The sequence below is a fragment of the Sparus aurata genome, chromosome 5, assembly GCF_900880675.1.
Source record: "Sparus aurata chromosome 5, fSpaAur1.1, whole genome shotgun sequence".
Taxonomy (NCBI): domain Eukaryota; kingdom Metazoa; phylum Chordata; class Actinopteri; order Spariformes; family Sparidae; genus Sparus; species Sparus aurata.
In genome coordinates, this window is record NC_044191.1 from 17,318,362 (window position 1) to 17,330,322 (window position 11,961).

The 11,961-nt window shown below is 38.0% G+C and overlaps 1 protein-coding gene across 1 annotated transcript; it reads right to left on the reverse strand.

The window, feature by feature from the left end:
• Positions 1–1,303: 1,303 nt before the first annotated feature.
• On the reverse strand, positions 1,304–11,824 carry slc2a8 (solute carrier family 2 member 8). Its single transcript, XM_030418347.1, has 10 exons — positions 11,411–11,824; positions 10,217–10,379; positions 9,290–9,496; positions 8,302–8,401; positions 5,897–6,108; positions 5,527–5,676; positions 5,039–5,147; positions 4,524–4,703; positions 3,716–3,861; positions 1,304–2,977 (listed from the first exon to the last, which is right to left on the reverse strand). Exons 1-10 carry the CDS (start codon positions 11,503–11,505, stop codon positions 2,831–2,833), a joined length of 1,509 nt encoding a protein of 502 aa, XP_030274207.1. The 5' UTR covers positions 11,506–11,824; the 3' UTR covers positions 1,304–2,830.
• Positions 11,825–11,961: the final 137 nt, after the last annotated feature.

An 11,961-nucleotide genomic window follows, 5' to 3' on the forward strand; every position in this document is an offset into this window, starting at 1 on the left:
GAAATCTTTCAAAATTGAGACCAAAAAAAATGTCAAATTTCTCACATCGGTTTAAATTTTTCCTGATACGGATTTTATTTTGAAAAGCCGTATAAGTTTCAGTGCGCAAACTCTGAATTTAAACAGTCAACTACAAGTATAGAATATTTCATGTTGATTTCATTGACAAGCACAGACATTTTTCGTGGTTTTCATTTTTGTTTTACCCTGTACTGACCAGTATACAATATTCAAAATTAGTTAGGGATATTGGGATATGGGTGCATATATGTGTGTGCACGAAAATTAATTAAAAGTCAAATAAAATGTGTCGAAATATTTTGGGGGACCAAAAATATTCACAAAGCACAAAAAATGAAAATTCAAATATGTCACAGAATAAACAATCAAACGCTAAAATATACCAATTTCCCTAACTTATTTTAAAAAGTGTATATCAATGTATTATGACAATTTGTTGGTGACGTATGGCTTCAATATTTAGAGCATGATGTCTCTGGGGCCAGGTTTGGCTCTGAAACAGTAAAATATTTAACATTTGATCAATATATTTTTGAAGTATTTTGAAAACAGCTTTCTTTGTTCAGTTGCAGAAACAGGTACATGTTGTTATCAATAGCAAATAAAACTGATTTATGAGAGGTTGAATTCATAAATACATTGATAAATAAAATTAAAAAATACAACCCATTTACTTTTTACTAGTTAAACTGTAACTAAAAAAATGTTTCATATGCCTGCTAGGGACCTGTGTCATATTAACAAAAATACATTATGCATTCTATTGTAGCCCTTCATATATGGTAACTTAGTTTGTAATGAATAAAATCAAACGTTTCTTCTTACAGATGAACACTTTTTATTCTTAGCCTCAGAAATATTTTGTGATTCGTCATTTCAATATATTCTCATGTTTTTTTATGGCAGCATAAAAAAACATTTAACACCTGGAATTAAAGTTAAATTGTTTACAAAGAATTTCTTTGAGAAATACATTTAGTTTAGATCAATATATCATCCTGCCAGAACTCAGTATTTGCACGACTTTCTGCCCTGTCCATAATCACATATTAACATCTGACAAATGGAGGCTTTAATTCAAAACTCCATAAAGCTGACAATCCCTAAATCATTACTGAAGAACACAAAACACAATCATATTTTCAGCACAGGCACAGCTAATGGTGCATTTCTTTTTCACACTGGAATAATCACACTGTGGCAAAGAGCTTAATTTGATCCTGTTAAAACTAAATATGGAGTGAAATTATAAAGTACATGCAAACTACAGCCAGTGGAGAAATGGTTTAAAGAGTGGAATAATTTATTTACTTCATACCTTCACTGAGCTCATAGGAAACAAACACCAAAACAGGTCTTTATTCATATATAGAAGAATTATTTTAAAAAGAGAAAAAACGTAAAATCATTAAAAGGTGTAAAAAAAACAAAACATCAGTCTGAAATCAAATATCATCACCATCCCAACTGTTTATAAGTCATGTGACATTATATGTTCAACATTTCATTTAGAGTATCCCAAGACAAAATTATTGCAGAAACCTTACAAAAACACTTCTTTCTATATGAGAATTTACAGTTGCCAGTTTTTTGTTATGATAAATTTTAAACAAGTTTTGCATCGTGGAATCGGTTTGAGTTTCACTTCATTTCTCTGACAATACAAACCGCACAGTCAGATTAACAGTCAGCACAGTCGTTGTAAACAGCAGACTCACTTCCCAAAACATCAGTACAAAAAAACCTTCTAATTCTTTCAGAGACATTTAGAGTTTAAGGAGTAACACCAGGACACCAGATATTATTCTTAACTAGTAAAGTAACTAAACACCGACATTGTTTCAAAAAGTCTCTGTGTTCCCTACACTGCTTAAGCATCTGTCAAAAAGATATAAAAAGTCCAAAAACCCAGAGAGTATTTCTTGCATTACATACAAACATATTCTCAGTGTAGGAAACTTACATCTGTGTAGGACAGATTTGACCTGCTGAAATCTGACCTGCTGAAAAAAAGTCTCACCTGTAGAAAGAATCGGGGTGTAGTATACCTTCAGCACCATTTTCACTCTGATACTTCACAGTAGAGAATCCCGGACTGAAAGTTTTAAGACCCCAGATGTATATATAACTTTAACTATGTCCATGATTTTCAGTTTTGTAGCTTTAAATAAGTCTGCCCAAGGGAAGGAATTCTTATTCGTGTCCTCAGAGTTGAGCTAAAGCAGTGACACCTGCAGAGGGCAGTGTAGAGTTACTGGAGGTAGTCGCTCCGCCACAGTCAGCGCTAAACTAAACTTTTGCTGAATCTACTCCAGTTTTTAAAAAAAACACTTATTTTCTTACTGTCATTAACATGTTTTTTTTCTCAGCACAACATAACATTTAAAGAATGAAAACTCTATTGAAAGGCCTGATTTTCAAATGTTTCAATGCTGAAGGTCAGGCCTCCTATCGACACACATGGGGTGGACAAAATATGAGAAACACCCATTAGTTCAACAGCACCATAAACCTGAGCCTCCGATAACATCATACAATTAAATCACTAAAACACTTGGAAAAAAAAAGAACAGTGTTACCATCATGTAGGCAACATCACAGTGCAGTTGGATTAGTATGCATTAGGTTGAGCAGTGTGTCTGTGATAAAAACTAATGAAAGGGTTTTGAACAGCTTCATAGCTTTCAAGGCTTCACAAAGATTTACAAATGCCCACACAGTGTCGCCAGGACAAGTCAGTTCTGAAATATGAGTTCAGAGATTTTTCAGTTTTTGACATGTGTGACGTTTTTTGGCAAGGAAGGGCGCTTCATGGACCTGATGTCCCCCTGAAAGTGGCTTCAATCTGCTCCAGTGTCTTGCCCTTAGTTTCTGGGATGAAGGCGATAGTGAAGAGGACGTTGAGGATGCACGTAGAGGCGAACAGCCAGAAGGTTCCAGCGCTGGTTAGAAGAGTCTGGAAGAGGTCACAGTTTTATTTATTTCTTTATTTATAATTATTAATACATGGATGTCTAGGTTTTGCTGGAAAGGCCATAGATGAAGGTTTCGCAAGTAAAAAAAAATAGTCCAAAACAGACAAAAAGGCAACAGAACACACAGCTTAAGATGCAGGTAAGGATCATTATTAATAATTATTAAACCATAAGCTCATTTGCTCATTTCATTTCAGGATATCACAATTTCCTATGGTGCAAAATATGCTAAAAAAAACAAACAAAAAAAACAGTGAAAAGCAAAAATGTTCTCATATTGGAGAAACTGGAAACAGAGAGAAGTTGAAAAAGCTTTTTAAATAATTTGTTGAAATTAATTCAATTAATTTGGCCAGTCAATTAGCTCATTAAAGCAACATTATGTAGCTTTTTAAAAAAATCTTAAAATGACAGTTTTAAGATTATTTGTTGAGTTGATAACATAGATTGTTTGCTCTGTTATCTACTAGATGTTATGCCACATTGATTTAACACCTATGTATACTGTATGTTGCCATTGTGAGGAATTGGTTTGTGATCCCAAAACAGCTTTTGTTTTAAGTCGATCACAACACAATGAAATCGAGAGAAAGCCAAAACTTTTCTCAACGTGATATCTGGCTTGTAAAAAAATAAATAAATAAATAAAAAATAAAAAACAAAAACACTTGGTTCATACAATACAAAAACATTTTAATTGTATCCTGTTGAGCACTCACCATCATGTCTTGGAATGTTTTGGTGACGATGAATGCCAGGCCCCAGTTGGTGAGGACGCAGACAGCACTGGCAAACCCTCTCACTTTATGGGGGAAAATCTCCGACATGACCAGCCACGGGATTGGACCCCAACCAAGGGCAAAACCTGAACACAACAACAATAAAAAGCATGGCACAATCCTCATGTTCTTGAAAATCTCCATCATTTTCTAAGTTGACTGAATCCTTTTTGTGGGGATCAGATATATTATGTAGATGACACTCAAATTTACCTCCATGAATTTGTGGTGTAATATCTCACAATATCCAGACAAAAAATTAAGCAGATGCAAAAAAATCTGCTTATCAGCTGGCAACTGAAGTAAATTCTCCAGCTTCCACCTACTAATTCAAGAGCACTGTCCCTGACTGCCACACAACATAAGCTTTCTGTCCGCTTTTCTTAACCGTTAGAGACAAAATGTGTTACATATAATACTGTAGGAACATAACATTTCACATAAAAGAATACTACAAGGAACATGAGAGAGATAAAAGAGAAGAGGGGGGGATGTATCAGTGGGATGGGGGTATTATTAAAAGTTGATCGGAGACGTAGAGCGTGTATGGAAAATAACTTGGAGAGATGAATGAAAAGTGCCAGAGCTATGTTTTGTATTTGTATTGTTCTCGAGGTAATTTGGGAAACACAATTATTTCACTACATATTTGGCATTTTGATTCATCATTTTGATCTGAACAATTACAGATCAATGATTTCATGCAGCTGTTAAGCCAGCTTCGATAACTTTTGACTGAAGATCTCACCTGTGATGAAGACAGCCATGCTGGCCAAGGCCAGCCAGGCCAAGTTAGCATGGGGTTCTTCACCAGCCTTGCTCTGGATGTCCAGCATCAAGATGCTCAGTGACACAGTGGGGGTGTGAAGCTTGGACATCAGGTAAAAGTAAACCCCGAACGCTGTGGTGCTGATTGCCATGGCAACGCCTTGATTATTAATGGGAAAACAAACAAAATCTGTCATGACCTCACAGCTCTGTCGAGTGCTAAAGAAAGAGCTGAACTGATGAAACTATTTCATTCCAAAACTCCAAACAACTCTCTCATTAAATAATAAAATACTTCAAATCATTTTATTTGTTTTTTCTTGACCATTTTATACCTCAATAGATAAGAGATAGCAATAAATGAAAGTGGAGGGAAACGGAACGACATGCAACAAACTAGACATTGCAGTTCATCATCACTACCCCATACAAATGTTTATATTCATAAAAAGTAAATACATTTGTTTCACATTTTAAATTTGATATTGGAAATACCTGAGATGATAAGAAGGATTTTCCTTCCTGCTTTGTCCATGATCAGTGCTGCCACTGCTGTGAAGACGACCTGAATCAGACCCACGATGACTGAAGCCAGGTCACTCTCCTGAAAGACAACCAGCCATTTACAGATGTTCTTTCAACAAGATAAAAAGTTTTCACTGAATAATTACAAAAATTGCTTTACCATTTTGATGGGGGATCGTACTGTTTTAAATGTTTAACGATGGATCAGAACACCTATTTTTGTAAAACAAACCAAGAATTGAACCACACTTTCTCAAAGGATCATATATATTATATGTATTTATTATTTATAGAAGATTCTGCATTGAAAAAACCAATGTAGGAACAGGCCAATTATCATTTAAATTATTATACAGTAATAAGTCCATATTAATAGAGATTACTGGACAGTAATCTAGTTGTGCTAAATTGAACGCATTTGTAATTGAACAGAGAACTGAGACCTCTGTGCGAATTACCTTAAAATGTGCTTCTTCAAATATGTTCTCAGCGTAGAACATGATAGCATTGATCCCCGTCATCTGCTGAAAAACCATCAGCATGAAACCGATCACCAGAGGCTTGTAGACACCAGGATCTTTCAGGTCGGACATGTGGAAACTGGAGCCCTGAGAGCAAATAGACAGAGGAAAGACTCACACGTGACTGTTTAACCCTTTGACCTAAACAGGCTATTTATTTACTTAACATTTCAGACATTGGTTCCACTAGCACTGTTTGTCGATTGGAAGATTATGTCTGTATCTGTTATTGCTTCTCACAAACCAAAGTCTCACTGGCTGTAACTGTCCATCACATCACAGCCAGGCCAAACAACCACAGACTCACCTGCTCATCACAGGCGTCCTCGATGCGGGCGCACTCCCATTCGACGGGGGCATCAGGTCCTCTCAGGAAGCGAAGTGCCTCCTCAGCCTCCCGCCTCTTGCCCTGTGACAGCAGGAACCGGGGCGTCTCTGGCATGAAGCACATGCAGACCATCATCAGCGTCGGAGGGATGGAGCTGCAGATCGCCAACCAGCGCCAGTCAAGGAATAGACCTGCAGGATGAGGTCACAGTACTCAGAATGAGAAGCTGAAATAAGTGTTCAACATTTCTCGATTATCAAAGTAGCTGCAGATTAATTTCTGGTTGCTTGATTAATTGAACAGTTGTTTCAGTGCTATCCAGGACCGACTCATTCTATACATCCATCACACAACAGTATGTGACTCAGATCTAGATTTTAACACTGGATCATATTACCTTTGGGTAGTAAAAACAACGAATACAACACCGACAAAAGAGTGTCCAAGTCCATTTTGCTAGTTAAACACAGGGAGGCAAAGGGGGTTGCAAAGGGAGGCGCACGATGCAGAGGGGTTGTATGTAGACTCTGAATAAGTCAAGGGTGTGTTTTGAGTGTCATCTCCCATTCCCTTTAAAAGCCAAGTGCACAAGGGACGGGCATATATTAAGCAGTGGTACTCATTTCACCTGAGGGACAGGAATGTGGTGCATTTTACTATCTGAATATTGTCCCTTTAAATAGCAGTAACCTTTAAATTCAGACCAGCTTTTTGTTGGTCTATGGCACTGTCGCTTTTTGCTGCCTAGAGATAGCAATGTGCCATCAGTGCGTCTTTGAGACCAACACGCCCAGGGGCACACAGGTGGCCACAAGTACATTTGCCATTTACTCAACGTGGGCATGGAAATTACAACTGCGTAGAATTTAAACTAGCACCTGCTCTGCGCTGTAAGCTGCTTTATGATGCCGTAAAACAGAGCGCATGAAGGGTGACATAAAATACTTCTTCAAAATGGCACCAGGTTTACCCGAAAGATAAATAGTAGGGAAACAGTTCCGATAACACTTTAGCCAGTAGTTTTTCCTTTTACCAACTCTTTGTGGCTTCTACCTACAAACACTGTGACATGGTTACAGACGCCCTGATTATATTTTCCAGTTAATGTATTACAAATGGCCAGTATGTAATTTCATGCTCAATATGCCACTTATGTATGCTTATCACTTAACCTTAACCTTCGGACAGAGGACAAGGAAATTCTTACCAATTTTTAAACGTGTGACCCAGGAGGATTTTAGTTTTTCCCCAGCCGTGTTCTTAACATGCCGAGCACCGAAGTGACCATGACATACCACAGGCTTCGGGACAAAGTGGAGCTTTGTCAAGGCCAGGTTTCCACATGAATGTCTTCATCTGCAGTATCTAAAAATACACTTCTCTACTGATCTGATTGTTCCACTGATTTTTCTACAAAGATCACATTGTCCACCTTTTCGCTTAACAGCAGCTGGTTTGTGACAAAAATGCTTGTAAACTCAAACAAATTATTCCTCTAAAAATTTCTCATTCCAATTTTTTGTTGATCCTTCTGGTGATTCATTTCTCTTTATTGTGACTGAGATAAAAATGTGCCATAACATTTGGAGGCTGTAAACAGATCTCCAAGCCAAATAAATACCACACTTGCTTTACATTTAAAGGGAAGCTTCACTTGAATCATTTAACGATGATATTTTTTCACTGACCTCTAACACAAGACTAACCCACCTCATGTGATACACAAGCTTCTACTGAGACAACGTAAATGGCATGCGCTAACTAGATTAGCGAGATACAGCTATTTTCATTCAGGTCAATCAGTGCTGAGGCTGCTGTCGAAGAGGCAGAACAAGACTCTCTCTAATCATAACCGAGGACGATCAAATCACATGACAACTAGGTTGGGGGTCATCTCTTCTTCATAACCTTTGATACAGCGGTATAAACTGAAACTAGAATTATTGCCTCACAGTCGACTTGTCAAGTTGCAGTTTACATCTGACTCTTCATGGCTTCATCTGAAGCTCAATATCAGCAAAACCAACAAGCTCATGCAGGACTACTTCTGTAAGTCTATTAGTGTGTAAGTTCATTGAGAGCTGATTCTGATATGGAACAAAGTTGTGGCCATGACAATAGACAAATAGATGGATGGAAAGCATGAAAACATGATGCCACCAGCTGCAGCTATGGCAGACGTGGATCCATGAAGTGGCCCTTTAGAAGGTGTAGGACTGAGCAGCAAAGCAAATTAAAACACATAAGAACCAGTAAGGGTGGATGTGTAGCTCTGCAGTATGTAGCTGGTGGTCATGAAAAACTCTCAATGATTTAAAGCTTGTAAACACCGGTGTTACGTTCATCTAAACCTCAACCAGCTGTATTAACCAGTTTTTACATACCTGCAAGATACACTCCCATGATGCCGAGCACCACCATGAGTTGCACACAGGAGCCTAAAAACCCACGTACCCGCTCGTGGGCCATCTCAGAGATGTAAAGCTGCATGAAGAGAGAAAAAGGAAGATTACGCAGGTTAAATGTCAGAGTAAATTATATTCATCCATAGAAACGTGGCTGTGAATTAGCTTGGGACTTTCCAGGCAGTGCCAAAAACAATTAGCCTATTACTATTACTGATTCATTGTTTAACTCTGCCACTAATAATAGTTTTTTTTTTAATATAAAAATAAAAAACAAAGCTGTTAATTTTCCTTATTGACTGATTCATCGTTTGGTGCATTAAAACCACAGTAAATCATATTCAATTTACAATTATACACAATAGAGAGATATCAGAGCGTTTTCACATTTGAGAAGCTAAAACGACAGAAAATTTTGTTTTAAATACATCTGTGATTGATTTTTTCATCAAAGTGTTGCCATTTCATTCAGTGTCAATTGATTAATTATCAGATTAACTGTTGAAGCTCCATAGTAATTATTTTAGCAAAAAAATATTCAGCTATATTTAAGAGATAAACAAAAAGAAAAAAAATGTATTTATGATTTATGAATATGTAACTTGATGTAACAGTGCGATATGAAAGAATTGGCCAACTGTCAAAACTGTTATTTCTTCACATTATGTTGAGAGTTTTATAACATTTTTGAATGATTTCAACCAAAATTCTTACAAATTGCACCTTCAAAACTTTGGCAATATTCCTGTGAAAATACCATCAGACCGAGGATGCAAGTTCCTCGAAGTAATCACATTTTTAACGTATGTATTAATGTTGGGGCTAGTGACCACAGGGGAGGAGTTCACGGTATGGTGAAGATTAAAGAAAAGCCTCTAACAGAATGATGTTTAAGCAGGAATGTGATCAACAAATCTTACATTTATACAGACAAAACTGAAGGTGAAGAGGAGGAGGTGCTTCCTACCGGTACGACCAGTGACGTGACTCCGCTGGCGAGGCCGGTGAGCACTCTGCCAAGGTAAAGCATCCAAACGTTCTGTGCTGCGATGATGACAGTGAAGCCGAAGACGAACGGCAGCGAGCAGAACATCAGACTGAGCTTCCTGCCGATCTTATCCACCATCCATCCGCCCAGCAGGCCACCAAATGCTGCTCCCACCGTCACTATGGACTGAAAAACAAACAACACACAGATTCAGGACATAACCTCGTTCATTTTATTTGCATTTGACCCTGTACTACTACTAACTCAGACATTTTTATCTGTGATGCTGATTTCAATATATGAATCAAACCAGCATGTTTACACACACATGCTTATTTAACAAGAAGAATTACACACACTGAACAGCAGGATGTGATTAATTTAAAAAAAGTTCTGTAATTATGTTTCTTATTGAAATGCACCTTGGGAGTCGTAGTTGACTTCACTCCTTCAGGTCTGTCCACAGACTTGACATTTTAATGATTTAATTGACATTTAACTATCTGTAAGTCTGTCTGCAATGATGCTCTTTCAACTATATAGTACATGCATATGTCTTTTTATTTAAGTGCCTGAAGTGTCAGTGTCAATTTAAGGCCATATATAAGTGATCTGAAAATGTCACAATGGAATGAAATTATGTATTGTATTGTATAAAAATCTATTCATTGTCTATCATTGGTTTAAACAACTTCTGTATATTTTGAGGAAGTTATCCTTAATATTTAGCTCCAAACATGTTTCACTTCACATACAATTTTTCTAGGGCTCACGTTAATCCAACAGTCCAAAAGGTGTGTTGTGACATGTGATGGCATAAAACTGCTGACAAGTTCAAAGCACACTGTTTAAAAACTGTTCTGCTTTGAGGCACGTGATAATAAATCCTCACGGCTGCCATCATACCCCAAACCAGGAGGCCTGGATGCTGTCCAGTCGCAGCCGAGGGTCACTGATTCTGGTCAGTTCGGGGATGGCAGGAGAGCTGTACCCAAGCACGAACCCGAAGCTCATGGGACCCAGAACAGACGCAAACGTCGCCAGGTACAAGTTCTTGTTCTTCACTTTACTGTGGAGAGAAAGAGGAACAGAGCGGACTGTAGGAGGTAAAGGTCAAAACCACTCAGGGTCAGTGTGTCAAGCATGACCAAAGGACAGTTCAGCTGCTTATATAACTTTGTTTGAACATTATAATGCCCCTAGTTAAAGAGTAGAACACTGCAGGCACTGCAGGGAATCTGCAAATTGTGTCATTTTTAAGAAGTAAAATAATGTAATTTATATTCAGTGTGGCATGTTTCTAATGCTTGGTAATGACATACATATACAGTGAGGTATGGCTTTAGCAAAGTCAAGCAAAGTGACTTCTAATAAACATTTAAACTGTCAGAATGATAGAAGCACAGTTTAATCAAAAATGTTTACAGTAGTGTCTGAGTTTAAGTCGTAGAGCAGTGAAGAAGCAAATCAACACACTGGTGATGTGGTGGAAAAGGATTGGGAGCGTGTGACTGCGCAGCATTTCAAGCACCTCAGCTTTTGCTTGTTACTGATTTTTGCTGACAGTGTATGATTGCAGGTTGTAAAGTTATAGATTTTGGATTTACAATATATACTACATGTTCTAGTATATTTGATTCCCTCTGTAGGTAATGACACACAAATGATACAACAGGTCATTATATTGACTAAAAGGAAAGCAGCTGACAGTTAGTCTGTAGACTGTATCATCACTTAAGTAATGAAGAGAAAATCTTGATAAACCTTGCTTGACTCTGGCTTCTCCATTGTTAGACAATTACATTATTGCTGCTGATAAAGCAATTGCATAGTGTAGACTGATTACATCAATGACGATGTCACGAAGACTACTTACATGAATCCACAGTTGATGTTGACTTCGATCGATTGATGTCAACAGTCTACTAACTAATATGTAGTGAATTGGCTAAGACATATAAAACCCCTGTAAAACATCTTTAACAATCCCTCTCTGTGTCTGTTTGTTTTGTTTAGGTCATCATTAGCTACTGCAGCGACATCAGCAGTGACTCTTCCAGTTAATTCTGCAATATACAAACGAGTCGTGCGTTAACTGACCTCAGATAAGCATCCTGCTCAGAAATGAGTCCTGTAGGATCCTCATCTCCAGGCTCCGCATCCAGCAGCCTTCTCCTCTCGTTCTGGATGTCCATACTGACAGCAGTGATGTTTATCTGGTGTTTTACCCTCTTTTCTTGTTCACCTTTTACATGGATCACGGGTCAGGAGAGAGTCTGGAGCAGATCAACACTAGCGCGTGTACAAACTGGGAACCGTGCAGTCACGCGATGACGGAATCGAAAAAATAAGCTTCACAGTGTGTGAAGTAAACATCGGTCATTTTAGTTGGAAGCTCACCATCTACTCATCGCTGAAACTGATCTGCCAGAGGTTTTGCTTTCTCCACCGGTGAACAACTTGCATTGTCAACATTTCAGTCAGCTGATCATCGTGTGTGGGCATGTCATTTCCCGTTTTCAAAATAAAAGTCTTCATGTAGCTGGGGGAAAAGATAGTTGCGCGCTCAGCCAAAGACTGAGTGGCATGTTGAGTACCGGTTAGAACCAAAGAGGTTCGCCACTCTAAAGCAGTTTATTAGCTATTTGCCA

Bases quoted from the DNA above. Each gene is read 5' to 3' on its own strand.
- slc2a8 (XM_030418347.1), bottom strand. From the start codon at position 11,505: ATGGACATCCAGAACGAGAGGAGAAGGCTGCTGGATGCGGAGCCTGGA. The intron at 5,677-5,896 runs GTGAGTCTGTGG...ATTTGCTCTCAG, and splicing joins AGGACGCCTGTGATGAGCAG to GGCTCCAGTTTCCACATGTC. The intron at 5,148-5,526 runs GTAATTCGCACA...GTTGTCTTTCAG, and splicing joins TTGAAGAAGCACATTTTAAG to GAGAGTGACCTGGCTTCAGT.